Source organism: Dendrobium catenatum, unplaced genomic scaffold (genome assembly GCF_001605985.2).
Source record: "Dendrobium catenatum unplaced genomic scaffold, ASM160598v2 original_scaffold_71536, whole genome shotgun sequence".
Lineage (NCBI taxonomy): Eukaryota > Viridiplantae > Streptophyta > Magnoliopsida > Asparagales > Orchidaceae > Dendrobium > Dendrobium catenatum.
Genome location: NW_021389983.1, coordinates 142,959 through 169,438, shown reverse-complemented (window position 1 = coordinate 169,438; position 26,480 = coordinate 142,959). Strand labels below are relative to the sequence as shown.

General features: G+C 35.3%; 1 protein-coding gene across 1 annotated transcript in view; it reads left to right on the top strand.

The window, feature by feature from the left end:
• The first annotated feature begins 1,479 nt into the window (after positions 1 to 1,479).
• The window catches only part of LOC110108954 (transmembrane and coiled-coil domain-containing protein 4), a 41,616-nt gene continuing 16,615 nt past the window's right edge, over positions 1,480 to 26,480 (top strand). Inside the window, exons 1-4 of the mRNA XM_020839821.2 lie at positions 1,480 to 1,828; positions 1,905 to 1,986; positions 2,950 to 3,381; positions 17,421 to 17,586. Of these exons, the coding sequence (XP_020695480.1) occupies positions 1,572 to 1,828; positions 1,905 to 1,986; positions 2,950 to 3,381; positions 17,421 to 17,586 (937 nt within the window). The 5' untranslated portion in view covers positions 1,480 to 1,571. The remainder of the gene's footprint in view (positions 1,829 to 1,904; positions 1,987 to 2,949; positions 3,382 to 17,420; positions 17,587 to 26,480) is intronic.

The following is a 26,480-nucleotide window of genomic DNA, read 5'->3' as shown; positions in this document are numbered from 1 at the left end:
AACATTATACAAACAAAATTTTCTTTATGTTTGATTAAAGTTTGAACAATATTTCAATAAGATTTGAATGTAATTTGAACTTCCTATTTCAAATTAGAACTATTTTCAAATCTTATTTGGGCCTAATTCAAATCTATTTTTCGAAAGCGGTTAAAATATAGTTTTGCATAGAATGGTTAAAACCTAGCTTACTAATGACGTTGGAAGTGATGGTGAATGCATCATTATATAAACATTGAAAAAAAGAGATTAACACTAACCTTGAACATAATGTTAATAAAGGGCTTGCGATGAGAGTTTTTATTTGGTCCGGTAACCTAACTTAGCTCTACATTCGGTGAGCAGTAAACAGGCGCCAAGTGTTCTCACTATTTACCGCGCGGCCCGACAACCCAACCCGGAACGGACGCGGGAGTTTGCGTATTGCTCGGTATTGCTAGGTATTGTTAGGTATTTGTTGATTTTGCTCGACAAAAATTAAAAATACAATTATGTGAAGACCAATATCTAGCAGTACCGAGCAATACTGAGCAATACCGAGAAATACCGAGTTCTTTTAGGTATTACTCGGTATTGCTCCGTATTGGTCTTCATAGAGCGGTATTTCTCGTTATTGCCAAGCAATACCTAGCAATACCGAGCAATACGCGAACATAGTAATCCCGGATTCCGGTCCGAGTCGGGTCGTCGGGCCGCGCGGTAAAGAATAAGAGCACGTAGCGACATATTATTAGCTACCGGACGTAGAGCTACATCAGGTCACTTGACCTAATAATTTTTCTTGCGATGAAGAGTTGTCGAAAAGGATATGTAGTGAAGCATTTTAGGGTCGTTGAAGGCAAATAAGGTCTTTTGGAAGAGAAAATTTCGAGTAGCTTTCTTTCTTAGCCATTCACCATATTTCAATAAGAGCATTCCCGTATGAAATGAAATTTCAATCTTATTTTTCCAAATAAAAACTTAACGTATGTATTTGATCAAATATAATTATTATAAGGCACATGAAATTACATTTCTTAATAATTTTGACATTTTTAAGATGAAAATTGTTCAATTACTATTATTTTTTTAGAATACATATATTTTTAAAGAGGGATAATTACATACATACCATAAAATTTTTATTTATTTACATATCAAAGAACTAAATTTTTATATTTAGGTACATATCAATTTTGTCCGTTTGGGACGGCTTTTCTTGATGCTTCTTAAAATAGATTTTTTATAAAAAATAAAAAATTTTATGCTAAAAATTATTTTAAGAAACAAGAAGAAAGTCATCCCAAACAAAGCCTAAATCTCCTCCATGCATAAAAATGTTTATTTTAATTTATATAATTTAATTTTAAAAATAGTTTTGATAAATTTAAAATTTCAAGTCTAACATAAGGTAATATAAAAAGTTTTATGTTAAATATTTGATTCATAAATATTTTTTTGTTATTAATGCAACTATTAATGCCCCTTTAAACCAAACGCCTGCGGAAGAAATAGGAAAACCGCCAAATCGAAGCGTGTTCGACGAAATAAATGCCAGTGCCACACCTTGGGCCGTCGCGCCGGCCTTGACCATGACAACCTCGACGCTGACTCCGACGCAGAGGTATGCAGCGGGCGCGCTCTTCGGCCTTGCCCTCCGCCAAGCGCAGATTCATCAAACACATCTCCTCGGCTCCTCCTTTCCCGTCGATGAAGAGGCCGATGCCGCCGTCCCCGACCGTTCCAGCAGTTCAAGTAACAGTAGCAACTTTAGCAGCAGTGACACCGACAGCGATTCACCGCAGCTCTGGACCCATCCATCCCGTGGCCTCCTTCGTCCGGTGTTTAGGTCTTTCTTTCTCCCTCTTGCTCATCTATTCTACCGCCGTCTAGTCTTCCAACTTACTGATGTCCTTTTTTTTTAGGTTTCTGGAGATCGATTCGAAGGCGTGGCCGGGGTTGGAGGAGACCGCTTCGTATTCCGATGCAAAGCATCATTTCTGGGCGGTGTGGTCTCTTTATCCCGTATCTTTTTGTTAATTTTTTTAACAATGAAATGTACCAAGTAAGAAATTCGTTCGATGATGTATAGTTTTGAGGAAATTGGTGATCAGTCTTTGGCTGAATTGGAGTGATTAAAACTTCAGTGAATTTGAGTGAGAAACCCTTTTATGTTAGGAGGGCTCATTCAACTGTGCTTTTCTCCTGTCGGCCAAAAAAAAAATAAAAAAAAATAAAAAAAACTGTGCTTTTCTGCGTAGACTAATAATTTTTTAGCTGTAAGACAAATGCAGTCTTGATTAATCATTAATTAATTCTATTAAAAGCATGCTATTTGACTTGGGCCATTGGAATCAAAATGAGCACTTCTTCTGCTAGGAAGGTCTATTTTTTCTGAAAGGGAACATTATACTTGATAAGGACTTGAAGAAGCTTAAATTATGTTAATGTATTGCTTCTGAAATTGGTCTATTGATCTTATTAATTCTCAATTGCAAGTCACAGAATCCTGTTGGTTCCCTTTTAGCTATTGTACATCCTCTTAAGAGCTCAAGGTTTTGCAAACTCTTGCTTAGAACTTCTTATTTAATTTTTCTTTTAATATAGCTATCCCAGCTCTCTATCATTCACCTATCCTTTTGTATCACTTTATGGCTTAGTTGATTTTTTGAGGCGTGACTTAAAAAATTTTCCTTTTTTTGCTAATGATTTCAATATACCTGAAAGTTCAACTCTTAGTCCATTGAAATTTGGTAGTAGACTATGTTTCTACGTATTATTGTAAGCTGTTATCACGAAGAGAGGGTAAAACTGGAGAATCATCCTATCTCATTTTGCTTTATTGTCCTTATATTGGATAGGTTAACCAGAATGTGTTTATTCAATCTTTACTTGACTAACTTCATGTTCTATCATTGTACCAATATTTGTAAATCATTATTAAGGTACCAATTCTTCATTGCTGTTTAGTATCTAAAGATAATGGTTGAAGAAGACAATGGAAGATCTTTGGAGAAGAGTGAACAAGAACTTGCTTTGGCTAAGTCTATTGATGCCATGGTAATGAGTTTGCAAACTGTTCATCCTTCAGAAAGGACAACGACGGTGAGATCTGATGAGTCTTTTGAATCTTCAGAACTTGCTAGCTCTAAGCTATCAGCCATAAGAGAGGAGGCAATCAAACGGTATAACAATGCCAATGATAGAGGGTCTAGGCTGGCTGATAATTCAGTTAATTATCCTAGGAAAGTTACAATTTTATTCGAGCTATTGTCTGCATGCGTGGCTGATTCACCTCAAGACTATGAGAAAGCTTCAGTGCGGAGGAAGGGATATGATGCCCGGCATCGGATTGCTCTAAGGCTCTTAGCAACATGGCTTGATATCAAGTGGATAAAAATGGTATGTTTGATCAACCTTCTTATAGTCTATCACTTGCTTTCTTTATGACTTTGGGTCCAACAAAGTATTTATGAAGTTCAATAATTTAGAATGATAGATGATATTTTGATGATGGTGATGATTAAGAAAACCTTTTGCTGGTTATGGGCTCAACCATCACTCTCTATGAGTTTCCCCAATTATTTTTTATTGCTTGGAGAGAATTTGTTGATCTTGCATTTGCTTCTAAAATTAGCTGTCAAAAGTAGTTTTCTAGTTATTTATTGATTATTTTCATGCTTGATTTATATTACATTGTTTAATGAACTCATAATATATTAGCATGATCTTCTATATGGTTTTCTTGTCTAAAACTTGTGGCAGTAACTAAAATGAAAGCTTAGATTTTGTAAAGAGAGATGCCCAACTAATACAAGGGTTAAAATTGATAGAAGATCTGGTTCAATTCCTATCAAGTATGAGGCTGATCATCTTTAGGTAGCGATGCTTCTTTTCATTCAATGTTAAACTGGTAATATTCCCAAGTGTGTTTATCCTCATATTGCAACTTGCTGAAATTAATCTTAGTGTTGTAAAAAATAAATAGTTTTTTACATGTAGGTATCACTCCTATTAGTCCAATCTACTTATTTATATACTCAACTAGTTTCAATCTTTTTTTAATAACTTTTGATCTTTTGTATGTTTTCAACTGCATATGGATTTAGGGTGTTCATTGATGAAGCTAGTCCGAAGAGGTTAGTCATCCTTCAAAAAAGAAAAAAGTTTTCTTTTTGTTAGCTTTCAGAAGTATTGTATTTTAAGTAGGGATGATTAACTACTTTATTCTTTAAAATCAAATGCATGTTAGGAAAAATCTTACCATTTTCTTAGGAAATGCCTATCAAGAATAACAACAAAGTGACTAGGCACCATAAAAGGCACTAAGATTTATGTGGTCCTACCAAAATAATTTCCTACATCCATAGTGAGGAGAAAGGAATTGATCCTCCATCATGAAATAACATTTGTAAAAATAAATAGTGAACAATATAACAATCTTCCATAGTCTCATGACAAAAAGAAGCCCCAAATCACTCGAGGCCAAATAAGTAAGAAAATCTTCAAATTATCTTGTAAAGATACAAGAATAATGCAAAAGTGATGACAAACGCATAGATCTAAATAAGATATATATTTTGACTTTTTACTATATGCTCCTCAAATGTACCCACATAGCATACGACAGTCTTATCTTTTTCACTCTTTTATGCAGGACACAGCCATCTAACAAGTCGTCACTTGTCTTATTGGACATGTTAATACTTATCATATTAGGATTATTCATCTAATAAAATTATAAGAAATATTTCCTTATCTAGAGATTTTTGTATAACAGAATCATTTTTTATGAAATATTCTGAACTAGTTTATTTGATTGCACTTAAATTACTTTTCTTTTGTTATTTCATCACATATAAAATCCTTTTTATAAATAGAGGAAGTTTGCAAGAGATAGTAATGTATGATCAATGCAATAAAACCTTGAGCCACAATGTCCATCTCCTACCCTTTAGCTAATTTTCTCACATATTTGTCTTATAAAATCATCTTAATATTGTCATCCTATTTATTTATGCTTTCATCCACTTATGTGGGTTTATCTTATGATAAAAATACTATATGTATAATTATTATAATGATTTTGACACCCATAATAAAAATCAACGACCATATTATTCATATTAATATCATGATCCATATCACAATTAATGCAACTTAAAAACAAACTTTGCTCTAGGAATGTAAATAAAAACACACTTTTTTTTTTCATTTGCATAAATCTTACATAACACAAACAAACAAAACAATAAAACAATTCTAACACTTATAATTTATAATAGAACAAGACATAACACAACTTAAAACTTACAATAGTTTTAGAGAAGAAAGATACATATGGAATGGGAACCGTGGAGAGAAGAATAGATAGAAGTCCGAGACAAAATATAAGGAGGATAGGGAGAAGAAGATAGCTTGCAAGCTATGACAAACCCGCATGTTTTGAATGATCATATTTAAAAAATTCTTCAAAGTCTCTCTTTTACAAAGAAAATCATCACCAATTTATAGGAGAAATAAGTGAGAATAACATTTAATAAATCACATAATTGTGCTCCCAAAACAACCAATAAAATCCACAAAAAAAGTCCACATGTAAAGCCTCTTGCAAAGAAATCAACAAAGAGGAAACCGAACAGCCACAGCAAGGAAAACAAGCAGACAATAGCAGGATAGCAGCATGGGGAAAAATAGCCAGTATAGGGAAAGTTAGCAACCCTTAGGGAAGACCAAACATCACTTAAGGAAGATGAAACAACACTTAGGAAATATCAAACAATACTTACAACACTTAGGAAATATCAAACAATACTTACAACACTTAGGAAGATCAAATAGCAGCAGATATATGAGAAGACAACAGAGAAAATGAGTGGATAACAGGAAAACTGAGAGATAGCTAGAAAACCGAGGGGCCAATAGGAAAAAGGAAGGGTCAACATAATAGACTGAGAAGTCACTGGAGAAAGAAAGGTAGAAACATAAATAGAAAATAAGGAAAACATAAAATGACAACTCTTGAATGCATCAATTCTCCCATAGTGGAAGAATCTCATCTCCTGATGAGAAAGCTTCAATAACGCGCTGGTAGATATTAGGATGAAGAATCTATAACTCGTTAGCTTCAAACCAAAAATAATCAGACAAAGGATGTCCCCTCCATTTAACCAAGAATTGTCGGTCCACACATTGTCTTATCTAGATAGTATGAATGTCCACAATATCTTCAACAGAATCATCAGTTGGTTTATCTTCATTTGTAATAAGATCAACACTTTTGTGCAAAACAATCTTTCGAATCTTCATCTTCATTTGAATAAGTTATAAGTGGTGTTAATACTGCTTTATTTAGAAAGGAAGTGTGTTTTTATTTTCATTCCTAGAATCAAGAATATTTTTAGGTTGCATCAATTTGATATCAGAGCTTTAGGTTGTCGTGTGAAGTTGCATATTCTTGGTTGGCTAAATGGAGGGGACATCCTTTGTCTGATTATTCTTGGGTTGAAAGCTAAGAAGTTGCAGATTCTTTGTCCTAATATCTACCAGCGCGTTACTGAAGCTTTCTCATCAGGAGATGCGATTCTTCTAGTAGGGGAGAATTGATGCAGTCAAGAGTTGTCATTTTATGTTTTCCTTATTTTCCATTTTTGTTTCTAGCTTTCTCTCCAGTGACTTTTTTAGTTGTTTCTATTGACCCTTCGTCTATGTTGCACCGATATGGATACGATGACGCATATACAACACGATACAAATATGGGACACGCAAATTCTTAAAAATACAGGATCAGATACGACGCAGATACGACATTATAATATATAAATCATATATAAAAATTAAGAAAGTAATCAAAGTGTAATATTTGAAATGACAAAAAAAAAAGCTACATTATTTGTAGCATTATATCTTGTAATATCAAAATAAAAGTAAGCATTAAATATTTAAATGTCTAGTGCAACAAAAAAAAAAAATGTCCACATGAAATTTTAACTATCTTTGAATTTCTATATCATCTTCAATAAATATCATAGCTTCCAATTCAAGCTCATCAATTAAAAGATTAGCAATTTCTAATATTCCCATATCCTCAAGAGATTCAAATACATCTCCAGCAACATCCCAAATCCTGTTGTCTTCTTCCATATAAGTTGGAGTTTTCCTTGAGAGAAGCTAAAGGTTTGTATGCACATAAACTAAATCTTTAGCCCGGTATGAAGTGATTTTATTTCTCTTCATTGATTGGATGAATGAGTATGTGCTCCAATTTCTTTCAGAACAAGATGAGGAAGAAACTTGGCTAAGCAATTTTATGGCGATTGTTTGAAGTAGAAGTGCTGAAGCTCCATGTATAATCCACCATATTTTCGGATCAACTCTCCACCTATCACACAATGCCTCTTGGTCATCAAAGTCCTCTAAATAATAAAAAAATTTAGCAAACTCAATATTGACACTTCTTCTCTCCTCATTTGGAAAATAATGCTTCAAAAATGTCTTTCTCATATTTGAAATTTTTAAAATTTTTTGTGAAGAAACTCTTTGAGGATCTTCTTGAAGTCATTCTTTAGTTGAATATCTTCAAATAACATTAAAATGAAATAATGAAAAAATGTTGAAATTTACCTAGGATTTAGTAAGCCAAGCAATATAAATGTGTATTACTTTTGCTCCACCTGTCTTCTAGAATAACATCAATAATATTCCAGAAGCTTGAGTTTTCATGAAGTGCCTTCCTCTCATGTATATATATAATTTATTTTACTTTGACTAGCATTGAATGCCAGATCTTATAAATGAGATGTAAACAAGACTTATCCGTATCAGCTATTCTCAACATCTCATAAATTGGATATGTGAAATTTATGATGTATTCAATCTCATCCCACCATAAATCATCTAAAAGCTTCTCCTTTACATACCTAGTCTTTTAACATCATCTTCCCTATAACAGGATCATTTGCCACTGATCACCATAGCTTAAAGAACATTTTTCATTTTTTTGAATCTTCTTAACATCACTATAACTGAGGCAAACCGAGTTTCAGCAACTGCAAGCATATTCAAACTAGAGAAATCATTAAACATAGAGTCTTATGGAGTGATTCATAATAAAATTCCTAATTATAACTGTATCTCCAGCAATCACTGTGATCAATGGCATTCATTGTAGGTGATTTCATTTGACTCGATATTCTTAGCGGCATAAATGTTCTTCAAGATAAGATTAAGCGTATGCACAACACACGGTGTCCAGAAAATATGAGGATAAACTTGCTTTACAAGTAGACCTGTAGCTCTACAAATTGGTGCATTATCAGTGTTGACTTGAATGATGTTTGAAGGCCCTACCATCATGATAACTTTTTTGATTAAATTAGAAATGAAGAACTTATCATTGTACTGTCCTTCACAGTTTAAAGCTTTGATAAACATATGATAGTTCTCTGTTACCGCCATGAAGTTGATAAGTGGTCTTCTTTGTGGATCTGTCCACCCATCACAAACCAAAGTAACTCTTTTTTTTTCCTTTCAAACTCTTCTAGTAAGCTCGAGCAACTTCTCAATATTATCCCTCTCTTTTTGCAACAACTTCGTTCTAATGACATTATATCCTGGTGGTACGTATCCTGCAAGATTATTTATTACATGCGTAGGTAAAGACATTCTTGTAATGTGAATTTCTTACCAGGTTAAAAGGAGGTCCAGTTGAGTAAAACATTCTAGCTATTTTCCCATCTAGTTTTTCTCTCATTTGTAAATTAAACGCTTTCTCCAAAGTATTATCTTCTTTTTGGTTCAAATCCCTCCATCCGAAAAAGCCCTTTGTTTACAGTATTATCATCACTTCTAATTGAAGAAGATGAAGGATATGAAGCATGAGTGCTTGGAAGTGGAATATGTTTTGGTCCTTTTGGAAGCTCTTTTTTACTCCTTTGCTTAGCTTCACTGATTTTCCTTTGTAATTCAGCCATTTGTGATGAGCTTATCTTCGGGCAAACTTGTGGGCTCCGAACATTCTGCCCCAGCCTCCGCCCACTGTTACTTTTTTCTTATGGGGAGTTTTAACGGATTAAGTTCCGGGGTAAATTTTGGAAGGCAGATGAGTTTGTAGATAAGACACTATCCAGAGATTTCGCCCTCATTTTGCGTGGACTTTATGATCTGAGTTTTTGTTTCCTATAGGCGTAAGCTCCTATTGTTAATTACCCCTCCCGATAATGAGAGAAAACTTTTGATTAAGGTCAATCAGATATGTAGGAATACGTGTTATCTGACATATAGTAGCGGCATGGGCATAAGTATTTAGAAAAGGTTGATATTTAAAATGGAAAATTGCACCATCTTGCACTTAAAGCAGATGGTGGGGGAATGGATGATGGACCCGATCAAGATCACATGGTTCCGTCATCCCGGGCTATCGTGGTCCGGTCCCTAGTCTATTTAGTTAGAGGAGGTAGTCGACCAAACCTGACAGAAGGATCCTTGTCGGCAACCATGGGTTGCTTCGTCCAAGGGTACCTTGTAGACATGGGGTGAATGTTTGTCTAAGGGGACAAATTTGAATCCGCCTTAGCCAACAGAGGGCTTTGTGTCATATCAATCATATCCTATTGATTCATATCTCAAAGATTTGATGTCACTAAGGAACGTATTGGCTCTGGCCATTACCAGTATCTGTAGTGCCATTTGGCGACAAAACCACTCGGTTCAGAGGGCCCCGGGTCATAATCGTTTATCCTGCGGTGTTATTTGGCGGCAAAATTGTCGGTTAGAGGACATGTACCACGTCCTTATTTGAAGGAGATTATTTGAGAATAGATCATAGTGATATTTTTGACTAGACATTAACTCTATGTGAGCTGAAGTAAATTTTAATTTGTCCACCCCGACAAACTGTTGCGGAGGGTGGATGAATGCTGCTTTAAGTGATTGATGATTGGATTTCAAATTTTAAATATTTTTTGGATTTTTGGATTTTGGATGATCTATAGGATTTTGAATTTTCGGGCATTTGAGTGGTATTTGAAAATATTTTTGGGGTGTTTGGGGTCATTTCCATTTGACAATATTTGCATTTTGTAGATAAACCTAGTCGACTCTATCGAGTTATCGATAGATGATCGAGTTTCATAGGCTTTATACATTTATTAGTGAATTCTCTTGATTATAGGTCTTGAAGGCCTAATATGAATGTATTAAAACAAATATATCGGTCACCATAACCCTATGTTGCACCGATACGGATACGCCGACATGGATACGGCGACACGGATACGACACGATACGGATACGGGACACATCAATTCTTAAAAATATATGATACGGGTACGACACGGACACGACATTATAATTTATAAATCATACATAAAAATTAAGAAAACAATCAAAGCATAATATTTGAAATTACAAAAAAAATGACAACAACATCATTTGTAGCCTTGTATCTTATAATATCAAAATATAAGTAAGCATTAAATATCTAGTACAACAACAAATGCATAAACATAAATTATCTAGCACATAAAGTTTCAACTATTCAATAGAAGTAATAATATAATTATCTTCTTCATTTATCTTCTTCATTGGTTTGTCTTTGAACTTCTATATCATCTTCAATAAATATTATAGCTTCTAATTCAAACTCATCAAGTGAAAGATTATTATTTTTTTAATGTTTTCATATAATCAAGAAACTCAAATCCATCTCAGAAATGAGAGAATATTGCTTGCAATCACGGAAGTAAACACGACACATTTTTTTTTTCTGATTTATTTTTGTTTTTCAACGGACACGCGTATCAAATACGCATGTCCTTTTGAAATTAAATAGTGTTTTAATTGGATACGACTTTGGCGTATCCGACACGTATAGGTGGAGTATCGGAGGCATATCCGTGTATCGGTGTATCAGATACATCACGCCTCATAAATAGGTGTATTGGTGCAACATAGCCATAATCGTATATTTATTTGATGGTTCGAACCCTGTCGACTCCTATTGATCTGCATAGAAGGATCGGGTTCGAACTTGAATTCACTTGTCGACCCACGCAACATCCCTAGACGTCACGTGTGTACTTATAACATGCTTGTTGGGGCTCATACGGGTGTATGGGGGCATTTTATAGTTGTTTTGTTGAAACTTGTCGACTCCTATTTACTTGTTTAGGAGGATCGAGTTTAAATTTATTGACCCGCGTAGCATCCCTAGACGTCACATGTATACCTATGACACGCTCGCTGGGGCCCATGCGGGTATTTGGGGACATTTTATAGTTATTTTGTTGAACTTTGTCGACTCCTATCTATTAGTTTAGGAGGATCGAGTTCAAATTTATTGAACTGTGTAGCATCCCTAGACGTCACGTGTATACCTATAACACGCTCGTCAGGACCTATGCATTACTTGATTGTATACCCCTTTTGTGTACTTATGTGTATACAAATTATGGTGCATGTGTGGGGGTTCTTTAAAATATTTGTAAACGTCTTCTGTCTGCTCGTATGAATGTTGCAGATCTGGTGGCGTGTTGTAGCAGCTTCTGGATTGAGTTGTTTACTGTTTTGTACAGGTAGATTATCATGCATTATATATTGCTCTATGTAGGTGGATCATAGTGCACTAACGAATCTTCTGTTTTTGGATATAGGTGAATCATAGCGTTGTCACCTGAATCTTACGAGATATTTCATTATTCTGATACAGACACACTTTTCTCATTCATCGGGATGTCTTTCTAGACTTTGAAATCAGTGACCGCTGCCTTGAAAAGAGCTCCTTTCAAGCTCTTTAGTGTAGTAGACTTGTTATTTTCGGTGTTTGTGGATACCGGAACTGTTTTCTTCCTAAGTATAAGACAAAGAAGAAATTTTGGAACAGCAGGAAGTTCAGCTCGAATTTGTTTAGACATCTCTTCCATCTGCTAGGAGGTGTCCTTCTCCGTACATCGAGTTGTCTTCATACTCGACGTACTCGCAGCACCTCAATCAACACCATTGTAGGTGATATATGTACTTGTGTCTGCAAGGGTTCGTTATACTTACGATGTAACCACTGTTGTTATCCATAAGTGGCTCGTGTTTATTTATAGGGACTCGTTGTATTCAGTATGACCTCTTGGAAGTATTCGTAGAAGAGCCGTTATTCCTGCATCATATCCATCTTTCATCAATCTCAGGTGGTATGATGATTGTACTTGTTTGTAGGGACGGGTCTTCCGCTATCAAATGCCAGTATTTGCCATCTCAATCTACAGGCATTGTTGCTTATGTTGGAGATTTCAATAGCGCATATAGGACACGCATATGCATTATGCAACCATCTGTTGTTCTTGCAACTATGGCGCATTTGACCTCGTAGGGACTCGTATGTGCTTCAAATGTGTTGTATTGTGCATGCTTGCGAGAAGCTTTGTTGCTTTGGTTGCATATTCTAAATCACTTGGGCTTCCTTGATCATCTTTCACATGCATTGAGATTTTATCTTCCACTTGCAACTTGTTGTTCACTCGGATGACCATGCATTTAGACTTTGACTTGTTCATTCATCCAAAGCTCAATCCTGTGTATTTCATTCGGGTTCCTTATAGTTCATGTTGTTAAAGTCTCTTACGATCGGACCCGAGTTCAAGTCATTTGTTATTTGCATTCGAGTCCAGTTTAATATCATTTGGTCAAATTTATTTTGAGTTTAATTTTATATTAAAAACATGGTTTATTGAGGTTCAAGTTCTCATTTTTAATTTCATTTGCAAGTCCAGTGTGTATATACTATGTCACATTCAAGTCCAAGTTCCACTTGAAGTTGTACAGTTCGAGTTCAAATGCTTGTTCAGAGTCTTCTGAAGTCTTGGCAAGTTCAACTGCATGCTCAAATTGATTTGAATTTAGCTTCAGTCTGATCTTATTTTATTTGGGTTTGACATTTTATTCGCCATTTAGATTTTGTTCAGGTTCAAGTCCACAAGTCATTATTCATTTGAGTCTAAGTTCTTGTTCTTTTGAGTTCAAACCAGGTTTAAATGCAGTCTTACATTTACCCGAAATTTTGACAGCCTTTCGGCGTCTCCCCGTTTAGGGGAAAACTACGGGAAACTGGGCCTTCCCACCACGCTAAGAAAAAGCGTGTATAGTAGGTGTCCTCGGACGAGGACACCGCGACCGTATTTTCTTCGTCCTCCACCACGCTAAGAAAAGCGTGTATGGGTCTTCAAATGTACCTGTTGCAAGAGAAAATCAGTTATTTCCCCGCAGCTACAGAGCAGCGTACGAGTACTTAAAGTTGTCCCGGTCACGCTAAGAAAAGCGTACGCCAGGCCTAACTGCCTCGTCGCATGTGTCTCATCGGTTTCCCTCCTACCACGCTAAGAAAAGCGTGTATAGGTGGTTGACCAGCTTGACACGAACGTCGGGCACAGAATTTTGGGTCCAAAGTTCGCTCATCTACCTCGTCGTAGGTGTCGCATCGAGTTCCCTTCTACCACGCTAAGAAAAGCGTATATATGTGGTTAACCAGCGCGCCACGCACACTGAGGTAAGAGAGGGATTTTCAAGTTAGAAGCTTTATACCTTTGCGTAGGTAGACCGACGGTGGAGGGCACAGATCGAGGTAGGAGGGGCACATTTCTCCTTTTTTATATTAATTATAATTAATGTTAATTAACTATAATTAATTAACAAATTGTTTTAATTAACTACTTATAATTAATTATAATTAATTAAGATAATTAATTAAAGTTTATTATGATTAATTAAAATCATAAGTTATAATTAATTTAAAATTAATTATATCTAATTGATATTAATTAAGTTTAATAAATTATAATGAATTAGTAATAATTAATAAGGACGTAATAATTGCTCTCGACGAGCGAAGTCGAACAACACCGAAGGACCGAAGGGGCACACCAAAGTTAGAAAGTTACCCTCACAGCAACGAGCTCACGTTATGGCTTCTGATCAAACTAAAAGGGAATGTCGTCCTAGGAGCGAAGTCGGACCGTGTCGGAGGAACCGAGGAAGCGCGTGGAATGGGCGAAAGTCACCTTCACAGGCATACGAGCTCCTGTCGTTTCGTCCGATTAAAAATGTTGGAACTTTCGCACCGACAGGAAGGGAACGTCAGTCGAAGGAGTGAAGCCGAACAGCCACGAAGGGGCCAGAGAAAGTAAACTTCACAACCAACAAACTCCTGTTCATTGCTTCCTTTCGAAGTGTTGTAACTTCACCGAGAGCTTTCTCCTATCGTCAATGCTTCCGATCCAAAAGAAGAACGATGTCGAAGGAGGGATTGAGGAGCGGCTAGGGCAGGTTGAAAGAGGTCGGGCTTGGGGAAGAGGTGCGGGAAGGAAGCTCGTGGGAGTTCCATCTCTTCGACCTTTTAACGACGCGAGGTGAGTCGTGCTGAAATGACGAGTGAAATGGCGTCGAGACGTGCGTTGAGGGGCGCACATCGTGTGAAGGCGAAGGCGTCGTGGCTAGATGTCCAAATAGGTACGTTTTTTTTGCTTAGGTATACATGTCAACAATACTTTAATTCCATGACCACTAATCTTTAACAAATGAACTTTCACTTTATAATATGATCCTTTGTATGTGGCATTACAAAAATTGCATTTGAATGCAATATTGCCTCCCCCTTCTGAGGTTTTACCTATTTTTGTCACATAACTCCACAAAGGTTTGTTATCTTCAATATTGGTCTCTGATGAACCATCATCAGACTCAATTCGTACACCACTAGAGCTCATATTCCTAAAGATCGACACAAATTAAACTACATGAATTTGAAATATGAAAAATTTTATGTAAAATTATAGATATGTTGCGACTATGCCGGGGATCCAAGGGGGATCTGCCCTCTGTTGGGGGGAACTAGGGTGTCAAAAGTTGAAATGACCCGAAACCCGACCCGAAAAAATTCGGGTTTGGGTCAACTCGTTTGTGAAAAGGGTCGGGTCCAGGTTCAGATTTCTGACCCATTTGAAAAAATGGGTCAGGTTCGGGTTGACCCGTTAACCCGCGGGTCGACCCGAATTTACCCGGAAGTAACACTCAGGGTCGCATCATCCGTCAATCGGTCATTCGGTCGCGGGTTGCGTTGCAGTCACGTCTTGTCACTCAGGGTCGCGTCACGCTCATCGTTACTGTCGGCCTGGCGCTGTCTCGCCTGGACGCTCGCGTGTTGTCGGACTGAAGAAGACCACCACTGGACGCGAGATGTCGCTGCCGCTGCTGCTGCCGTCATGCCCGCGAGATGCTGCTGCCGCTGCTGTAGAATGTCGCCATCCCTCCCTCGCGTGTCGGGTCAACTCAGTAACCCGCACGGGTCGGGTCTGGGTTGACAATCCTGACCCATTTGTAAAACTGGATCGGTTTAGTGTCGACCCATTTAAGGTTGGGTTCAAGTCGGCCCGTTGATCTGAATTGACACCCCTAAAGGGAACAAATTTTTATTATAAAAGTTGTTTTAAGGCTTTCTCTACCTTCTCGGTGCCGCTTGGTGTTGAGCGGTACCCCTTTGTATCGAGCGGTACCGAGCTTTGATACTGAGCATGGTACTGAGTGTTACAGAGAGGTACTGAGCGGTGCCGAGTTCCGGTATTGAGCGGTATGGAGTTCCGGTACCGAGCGGTATGGAGTTCCAGTACCGAGTGGTACCGAGCAGTACCGAGCGGTATCGAGCAGTACCGAGCGGTACCGAATATCGAGTCGTTCCGTCAACGAAGAACGAAGAACGAAGAAAACGAACCTTCACTGCTCATGTCGCCTTCACTATTCGCGTCGTCGACTCGCTCTGTCGACAAAGGATGATCCTGTCGGCTTTAATGCTCACTTCGTCAAGCCTCTTCGTTGACGAAGGATGATCTTGTCCACTTCTATGCTCACGTCGTCGAGCCGCTCCTTCGACTATAGCAAAAAAGACGAACACCTGTGTGGAAACGAAAAGCCTAGCTCGCCGAAATGTTTAGCTAAAATGAATAGGGCAAATTGCGGCTCTGTTTTTTTAATAGGACACGCGTATCTGGTCAAATTTAAATAATATTTTAATTGGACACGACAAAGCCGTATCCAACACATATCTGTGTCGTATTGGAGGCGTATCCGTATACGACATGTGTCAGATACATCATGCCTCGTAAATAGGAGTATCCGTGAAACATAGCCCTTAGTTTTCCATGTTGGCCCCTCGATTTTCCAGCTATCTCTCAGTTTCCCTAATATCCACTCATTTTCTCTCCTGTCTACTCGTATACTTGTTGCTGTTTGGTTTTCCCTAAGTGTTGTTTGATCTTCCCTAAGTGTTATTTGGTCTTCCTTAAGTGTTGCTGGTTGTTTTTCTCCATGCTATTGCCCTACTGTTGGCTGCTCGTTTTCCCTGCTGTGGCTGCTCGGTTTTCTCTTTGTTGATTCCTATGCAGGATTTCTCTTTGTTGATTCCTAATCAGAAAGCTTTAAATGTGGGTTGTTTTGGTGGTTTTTAGTGGCTATTTTGGGGGCTCATTTATGTGATCTATTAAGTGCTATTCCCTCTTATTTCTCCTATAAATTGGGGCTAATTTTCTATGTGAAAAAATGACTTTGAAGAAATTTTTGGAATGTGACCATTCAAAACCTGCGGGTTTATCATAGCTTGCGAGCTATCCTCTTCTAACTTCCTTCTTATATTTGTCTCAGACTTCTATCTATTCTTCTCTCCATGTTTCCCCTTCCACCTGTATCTTTCTTCTCTAAAACTTATAAGTTTTAAGTTGTTTCGTGTCTTGTTCTATTATAAGTTGTAAGTGGTGTTAGTACCGTTTTATTGTTGTGTTTGTTTGTGTTATTTAAGATTTATGTGAATAAAAAGGAAGTGTATTTTTAATTGCATTCATAGAGCAAAGTTTGTTTTTAGTTGCATCAACAATCCTTGTGATGATCATCATTATTTGCAAGAGGTATCACCGTATCAACAACCACACTCTTCCTATTTCATTATGAAACTTATGATGACACTCATCCTTCAACCTTGTCATAAACATTGTACTTCTCATGGAAAACATTATACCTTGCAGAGTTATATTTTGCATGCTTAACTGTCATTGCTTACTAGGGTTTTGCATTTTTTCCCATTTTTCTTGTTAAATTCAAGTTAGCCCTAGAATATTATAGTACTTAACCTGCTTTAGGCTGCTGATGAAATTCATATTCAACTTCTGATGTTTCTTTTTGTAAATGAGTACATGATCCTTGCATTTTATTATTTATGCCAATTCTTTAGAAAAGGTTGGCATCTTATGGATGCAGCAATTTTAGATCATGGAAAAAAGTTCCTTCATTGCATAACTTGCAAGGATACATGTTTTGCTTCTATACTTGCTTAAAATTATTACTAATTATATTTTGTAAGTTTGAGTAGGCATTTTGTAGTAGCGACCGTTCTTATTGCTTTGTATTTTAGGAAGCTATGGAGATAATTGTTGCTTTCTCAGCAATGGCTGCAAATAAAGAACAACAGCAGTCACAAGAAAGTGATTCAACAAAAAATAAATGGGCAAAATGGAAGCGTGGTGGCATCATTGGTGCTGCTGCCTTGACTGGAGGAGCCTTGTTGGCCATCACAGGAGGTATAAGGCACTTGCAATTGATAGCCATGATGATGACTTTGGCACAAACAACCATAACATCAGTCTTTATCCCACTACGTGGGGTTTGCTACATGAATCATTTTTCTCAATTGTGTCATATTAAGAAACAAATTCTCATTTAAATCTAATAAAAAAAAGTTCATTTAATACTTTATAACCAAGTCTTTTCAGGTCTATTTTGACATTTTTAACATAGGTCAAATATAATACATCTACTCTTTTGAGAGGGTCATCAAAATGTCGACGTTTTATGTGTGTTGATAACTTCAGGAAAGGTAAAAAAAAAAAAAAAGAATAAGGGCAAAGTGAAGCACGTGACCCCTACGAAACAAATCATTAAGCATCTTTTCATTTTTCTTATAATAAATAATATTTAAAATTTTCAATGTAAGAACATTCAAAATTTGATGATATATATATATATATATATATAGATGCGTTTTATATAATAATTTATGATAGAATTAACCATTGAAGGCATCATTAAAAGTATAAAAGAGCGACTAAACCTTAATATTTAATTTATTCTAATTTTAAATATATATATATATAGTAATTTTGCATGTATTATAATTTTATATATATATATATATATATATATATATATATATATTAGCATGCACATACAATTATTTCTATGTATTATAATTTTGCATTCACATCAACATTCATTAAATTTTTCTGTAAAGCAAGTTATGCTGCAATATAGTCTACCTATGCAATTGAAATATAAACAAGTAAGCATACACATATGATTCCTAGGAATTTAAAGAACAAATTGTATTGAGAAGTAAATAATTGTAAATCCTTTTACCATAATAGTCTAATAGAGATAACACCATTTCATAAGTATTCACATAAAGAAGCTGAAATCATAAACAGTTTAATTGAATGCCCTAGATTTTGAAGAAATGAATATTACACAGATTTTAAAAAGCTATCACCCATATAAATTGTTCAAGGTATTGTTTGTCAATTATAAAATCCGACTACCTTGATATTCGTGAGCTTAGATCAAATAGTTTGTCAAGGACAATAGACTAGATGAATGTAAATAATAAATTTGAGTTGTTATTCACATAATACAAACTAAAAGCCTATCATTAGTTGTTATCAACTCAACATTTTTTATTAACGTCTTAAGAAACTACTTGTCTTCATAAAACATTCAAGGTTAACCTATCAAGGAAGTTAGCATAGCCCATATGAAATGTGCAACACAAAATAATTCTTAAGCAAATGTGTAAATTTTTCTCTAATCCATTCATGGTGATGTATACAGAATTGAAACTTCTCTATGGAACAATTATTTTACTGATTTTAATTTGTCATAGATCAATAAAATTTAGGTTGAAAGGATTATCACTTTGCTTGATATTGAAAGGTAGAGGGTGAAGAAGATACACCCTAACTGACCTCCTTCTCATGCTAATGGAGAGTATATGATGGACTTTGGAGTGGAAGATTGAGGTAAGTAATTTTATTTGATGTGAGAGAAGTAGGGGAACCCAATGGAAGTGATTTGGGGTTTATAAGGTTTCTGGAAGGTGGAGATCCAAAATTGGCTTAAGTTTATGAAAAGGTAGTTGAATTTTAGGTGGTTTAGTGTTGAGCTTAATAGAGGGTTATGTAGGGAATCTATGGATAATTTAGGCTTTTAGAAGAAGGATGAAATTGTTATTTAGGGCTTTGGTTTGTGGAGTTAAAAAAGGTAGGGTGTTTAGATTGAAATAGATTTTAGCTAGCTTCCTAAACTTAGGGAGAACAAAGGAATGGAGTGTTGGAATTAAGATAGAAGCTCCAAAACACTTGAAGGAGATGTAAGGAAGCAACTAGCACGAAGAAACCATAAAAAATGAACTTAAAATGTTAAGGATACTTGAAAGTTAGAATGATAAGAGAAGAGAGTAGAAAATGGGAGATTATATGATTGAATTTTTTTCCTTTGTGATCTATAAAAAATAAGATGGGAAATTATACATAAATAGGTACAAAATAACCAGCAAGGAAAATAATCAATTTGAACATCAATCTTTAATTTTGGAATATAGAATAAACTGCACATTAGAAATGGATTGTTGTTATCAACAGATTATTGTATGATTGTAAATGTAAACTTGCTGTCCAATGATTGCTAAAAATGAATAGTTGTTGTCTATGGATTGTTGGGTTGTTGTAGATGTAAGGGTGTTGGATATGAATTCATGATTATTTTAACATTTCTCAAGTTGGGTTTTATATGTCGATCATATCTAACTTATTGGTGAGTTTATCAATACTCATTCTACATAAAGCTTTGGTTAGAATATTTGCAATTTCAGAGTTTATTTGAACATAATTTAATTGAGTTTATTTATTTTTTAATTTTTATTTAAGATGGAATGTTAACCTATCTCAATGAGCTTAGTTCCAGACAAGATTTTTTGCAATACTTATAGTGCAGTAGCCTAATTGCCATTGCACACTTTTAGAGTTTTTTTCTCTTGATAGCTTGATTCTTCTAACAATATTTTTAACCACTCTTTTGTAAAAACCAATTGCCATTGCCAAATATTTTGCTTCAGTTTTGCTTCTTAAGACCATAGATTGTTTCTTAATCTCCATATAATCAAGTTTGCTTATATATAAGTATAATAACCAATGGAGAATCTTTGTTTTGATGCATCTCTAGCTTAATCAATATACAACGAAAACATCAAGTCTTTATCCCACTACGTGGGGTTGGCTACATGGAGCCCTTGTCACCATTGTCCTGTTTAGGATCAAATTCTCATTTAAATCTATTAAGAGAAGATTACTTCTAATATTTTCCAAGTCTTAGGTCTACCTCTATCTTTCTTAACGTAGGACAAATCATACAGCTATTATGCTAGCCAGGAATTATGTGAAAATTTTAATTTCTTGTTGGTTGATTTTTCATAGGACATGCTTTTTATTATTGATTTCTTTCTGAGATATCTTAGAATGCAGTCGATAACTTTCATGTGCTCTTCTAAGATTGTTCATGTAGTGTTTTACAACAGTAACAGGTAACCTAATATTAGGACAAGTGAGAGAGGTAGATGACTTTGCACACAAAGCATTCATATATTCCTTTATCAATGGGTGTTATTTTTGGTGATCTCAATTTTTTTTTTAAATTGATCTAAAATATACTTCCTTTGGAAAATAATAATATTTTGCCTGGTCATGTCACTTGCATCTCAAGAAAGTATTATATATATTTTTTAAGTCTTTTATTTCAAATTCTCATGTAAGAAATCCTTTAATCTAGTTAGCTCTTTCTCGAAGTCACTTGTTAATATAATATTGTCTATATACACGATCAGAGTCATCTTATTCTTCTTTAAGATAGCATTTGATAAAGAGAATGTGATCAATTTAACATTGAATTTATCCACATTTTACAACATAGTTGGATTCTCATTTTACAACATAGTTGGAGAATCTGCCAAATCAGGCACAAGGACATTGTTTGAGTTCATATAGAGCTTTTTTGACTCTACTTATTGTTGTTTATCTTATTTTTTAATCTAGTGGGGATCTCCATGTATATTTCCTTGTCAAGGTTCCCATTTAATTCTTAATGTTAAGTTAGGCAAGTCTAAATTTACTGCAAGAGAAAACAAAACATAAATTGTGTTGAGTTTAGCAATCAAAGAAAAAAGTTTTTAATAGTTGATGTACACTTTTGCAACAAGATGGGTTTTAAATTTATCCATGCTCGCATCTTTATATTTGACTATAAAGATCCATTTGTATCAAGTCCTTTGTTTTCTTATAGGAAGTTTAGAAACTTCCAATCGCTTTCTAAAGTCTAGATTTCTTCGTTTACAACTTTCTTCCACTAAGGGTTGAGAGCTTCACGATATTATTTGGAATCTACATTTGAAAAATTTCTTAATTGATTATTCTTCGTCCTTGTTCAAATAATAATAATAATAATAATAATATATAAGTATAAATATATACTAAAAAATGTCTAATAAAGAAAATAACTAACTTAATTCTTTTTTAAAATTTAGGAAACAAAATCTTAGAAGAGTAATTCTTTCCTAAAAATTAGAAAAAAGAATCATAGAAGATCACAATCAATCTATCCTTTATTTCTAAAAAAAGACTTTTCTAAATAAAACTAGAATAATAGGAGAAGATTAGAAACAATCTCTCCTTTTATATCTGAAAATATTTTCTTAAAATAAATTCCCTAACTTTGACTTTCAAATATTCAACACTCCCCCTCATGTTGGAGAATATATATCATATAATCCAAGCTTGCAAATTAAGTTTTCAAAGTTAGGTTTAGGTAGAGCTTTGATGTCTGCAGTTTGTTGCTTGGTATTGATGTATTTCAATTTAATAGTCTCACTAGTCACCTTCTTTGTGATGAAGTGTCTGTCAATTTCAACATGCTTAGCCCTATCATGAAGCACAGGATCTTAGCTATGCTGATAGCTGCCTGATTATCACACATCATCAAAATAGGAGATGAACTCATTTGTCCTAGTTCACTAAGAATCCTTTTTATTCAAATCCCTTTTCTCCATTATGTCCTATTTGTGTCCTATTAAAAGTCAAATTCTCGTTCAAATCTAATAAAGAAGGACATTCCTAAGATTTTACTTGGAAAAAAACAACAATGCCCTTTTTTGATCTAGCCACTTCCATTCCAAGGAAGTATTTAAAATTTTTAATATCTTTAACTTCAAACTCTTCTAAGTTTTGACAGATACTCAAATTCTATAATTCCCTTACATCATTCCCAGATAAAATAATATCATCAAATCAGGCTCGGGAAGATTGTTTAAGGCCGTACATGGCTTCTTGAGTTTGTAAAGATGATTTTATTGTCTTACTTTTTTCAAAACCAGGTGGAATTTCCATTTAGACTTCTTCTTCGAGGTCACCATTTAGAAAAAAAACATTTTTTATGTCCAGTTGTTGCAAGTATCAATCTTGGTTGTTAGCCAAGGAGAGAATAATTATGATAGTATTAAGCTTTGTGATATAAGAAAAAGTTTCTTGATAGTCTATTCCATAGGATTGTGTAAATCCTCTAGCTACCAATCAAGCTTTGAATCTCTGAACTGATCCATTTGCTTTGTACTTTTTCATGAAAATCCACTTACACCCAACGAGCCTCTTCCCAGCTAGAAAATCAGTAATAGTCCATGTTCCACTCTTCTCATGTGCATCAATCTCATCTTGTATTGCCTTCTTCTATTTTGAATTTTGTAATACCTTTTGTATTATGCTAGGGATCTAGATATTATCAAGAAAAGTAGCAAATACTCTGTAAGATGATGATAGCCCTTCATAAGTAACATAATTTTGAATTGGATGACTTGTACATCTTCTAACACCCCTTCTCAATGTAATCAGCATGATAGAGTCATTAGTGTTGGGAATTGGCACATCTCCAGCCTTATCCATACCTATGCTTTCACTAGATGGTCTTGAAATTGAGTCAATATCTTAGCCACATGCTGGTTGTGATACATGCACTAGCTCTTGTCTTTTCCTCCTAATGTAGACTTGAACATTCTACTTAGTAAGTTGTGGAGCCACATATTTAGCAAGCATGGGAGAAGAAATATTTGTGGGTTGGATTGATGACTGAACATGCACATGTGTGGATAAGTCTTATATATGGTCTTTGTGCACATACACATGTTGAGAAGAACTTGGTGACTCTGAGTGGGCAAAGGGCACAGACTCAAGAAAGAACATTCAAACTTGATGTTTATTCATGCTCTTCCTCTGAACATGATATTTGGGATAGAAAGACACGTGTTCAAAGAAAGAGACATCCATGGTGGTGTGAATTTTTTTATTGGTTGGAGAATAACATTTGTACCCCTTTTAAGTTAGAGAGCACCCTAGAAAAATACAATTATTGGCTCTAGGATCAATGTTGCTACGGTGTTGAGGATACACATGAACAAATGCTTTGCAACCAAATACCTTGAGTGATAAATGAGATGAAGTTGGATGGGTGTGAGGAAAATTTTCCAGAAGTTGATGTGAAGATTGAAAATTAAGGACTTTGAATGGCATATGATTGATCAAATAATTTGGAACATTAGAGGAAAACATAAGACATTGGACAACTTCCAAGAGAATTCTATTCTTGTGTTCAACCACCCCATTTTGTTAAGGGGTGTCAATACAAAAAACTTATGTGGATAATCTCATGGTTCTGAAGGTAAGTATTGAGACTATGAGTGAAGTATTCTCTAGCATTGTCTCACTTGAGTACCTGAATTTTAGACTTAAATTGATTTTGAACCATAAGATTGAAAGTAGAAAAAGTTTGAAGAAAAATTTGTCCGAATTCAAACTTTTCTTTCATAAGAAAAACACAAGTTACCTTTTTATAATCAACAAATGTCACAAATCATAGAGTGCCAGAAATATTTTTTATAGTTGAGGGACCCTACACATCACTATTGATTAAAGAAAAAATAGTTGAAGGTTTGTATGGAATTTGAGGATATATTGTTCGAGTATGCTTTGCAATAAGTTTCACAATGAAAAGATGTTGGCCTTTTGTTGATAAATAATTTGGGAAACAATTTTGCAACACAAAGTTAGGATGACCAAGAAGATATTGTTAAAAATAATTTTACTATCTTTATTAACATTGGAATTGGACACATAATTGAAAGATTCTAAACACTCTGAGATTGGGTGGAACTTGTTTGAGAAACTTGGTTTGAGGATTTATCATATAAGAGGAGATAGAGTCTGAAGCACTATTTAGCACTGCCAACCATCTTCCTTGATTTCAACTCCTGAAAAACATGCAAGTTTGGATAAAATTTTGTAACACATTGACAGTCACGAGTCGATTTGCTAATGGATAGAAGATTACTATCCATGTTTGAAACATAAAGGATAGAGTTGGGATACAATTCCAACAATTTTAAAATTTGAATCATCGACAATATGGACAGATGATTGACCACTAGTTGGCCTGTAATTTTGGAGAAGGGCGGCATCTCCTATCTTGTGATCCAAAGCACCAAGTCGACTATCCATAACCTTTTTTCTCCTCCGTTAGTAGTGAAGGCAGTATGGGAATCTGTTTGAGAAACCAAACCTATCTCAATAATGCTACCACTACCAACTTGACTAGAAAATTTTGGCAGCAATCCATCTGCTCTTTACTAAATGGGCTAGGCTCTGGAATAAGAGCACTCTCAGAGTTGGATGTCACATGTGCTTTGTTGTCTCAATCAAACCGTAGCTTTGGTTTCCAATCAGTTGCTTTGCTATGGAGCTTCCAACAAGTCCCCTTGTAATGATCTAGTTTCTTACAATATCACACCAAGGTCTTTCCCGTTTCTGACGATCTCCACCATTATTGTTGGATGATCAAACAACAAGGGCAGATGCATCCAACGTTGATGCAAGTTGTTCTTTAGATCCCATCATCACTTTATTTCTACTTTCTTCATGCCTAACCTCTAAGAAAGCCTCTCTAAGATTTGGCGGTGGTTTAGTTCCCATGATTCAACCTTTAACATCATCCAACTCCCTGTTAAGGCTTAAGAAAAATTTGAACAACCTTTTTTATTTCACAATCTACTTGTACATTAATGCATCTTCTGGGCATGTTCATGAGTGTGTTTCAAATAAGTCAAGTTGTTGCCAATTCTATGTGAGTAGTACTAAGTAACAGACTGATCTCCTTGAAGGAAGTCATGAAGTACTGATTCAACCTGAAACTACTCTGAAGTATTTTAAGAGTTGGAGTAAGTCTATTTTGCTGCATCCCATATTTCTTTTGTAGTCCCAAACAACAAGAAATTTTCACCTATGTCATTGTTCATGGAATTGATAAGCCATGGCATAATCGTACTATTTTTAGTCTTTCATTTTTTGAAAGCTCGATCTATAGTCTCTAGTATGGCTACTGCTCCTGTAAGATACTTATCCTTTGATTCCTTTCCCTTACCACAAATGAACAGTAACACACACTGTGACAATTGCAAATAATTACGACCATTTAATTTGTGTCATGTGATGAGAATAGGAGAAGAATCACTGCCATTAAGGTTTGGAATTTCTGAACTGCTTCCTTATTCTGATGCCATAATGTCGGATGTTTGTGATGAGGTCGTTCTGTATTGCAAAGAAGAAGATGAGGGAGAATAACGAATAAGGTTGCTAGAAGTATAGAAGAAGGACCGGACGAATACTAACTAGGGAGAATCGATCAGAAAGAAGCGGGCTGAGAAACAAAGAAGATGGTGTCTATAGATTGGTTGATAGCTGTAAATATAAAGCTGTTTTCACACTGTTGTATTGCTATTGATAAAAAGCTTCCACCCATATCGATTGTTTGGTTGCTATAAATGGAAAGGTATTTGCCACAAATTCATGATTTTTTCAGCATTCATAAGCTCTCTCACCAAAGAGTGGTTGTTCTAGGTTACTTAAATGTGGAACAAAGGAATAGCCATCAAGCTTTTCCATGGAGGGAGAAATGCTTTTTCAATCTTATTTCTATTTCATCAAGGGATTATTGTCTACATGATTTATGATATTTATAAGCATTAGACAAGGAGAACGCAAAACAATGTAAGGAAACCAAATGGTGATCAAACTACAATAAATACACTTTTAAACTAGTTATAGCCTTCATAACTCTATCTTAGAAGTTCGAGGACTAATAATTCAGTTGAATGCTGCTCTTGAAGATGAAGTTTCACACTTAAATCGACAATAAGTGGTTTGGTCATTGCTAGCTTTGACTCGGACTTTGATGTCTTAATATGAGGTGGCATTAGTGATGTGGCATTGAGGACTTCAGCTTGATTTAAAATACCAGTTTTCAGACAACTTAACCTTTTTCCTCATATTAGATC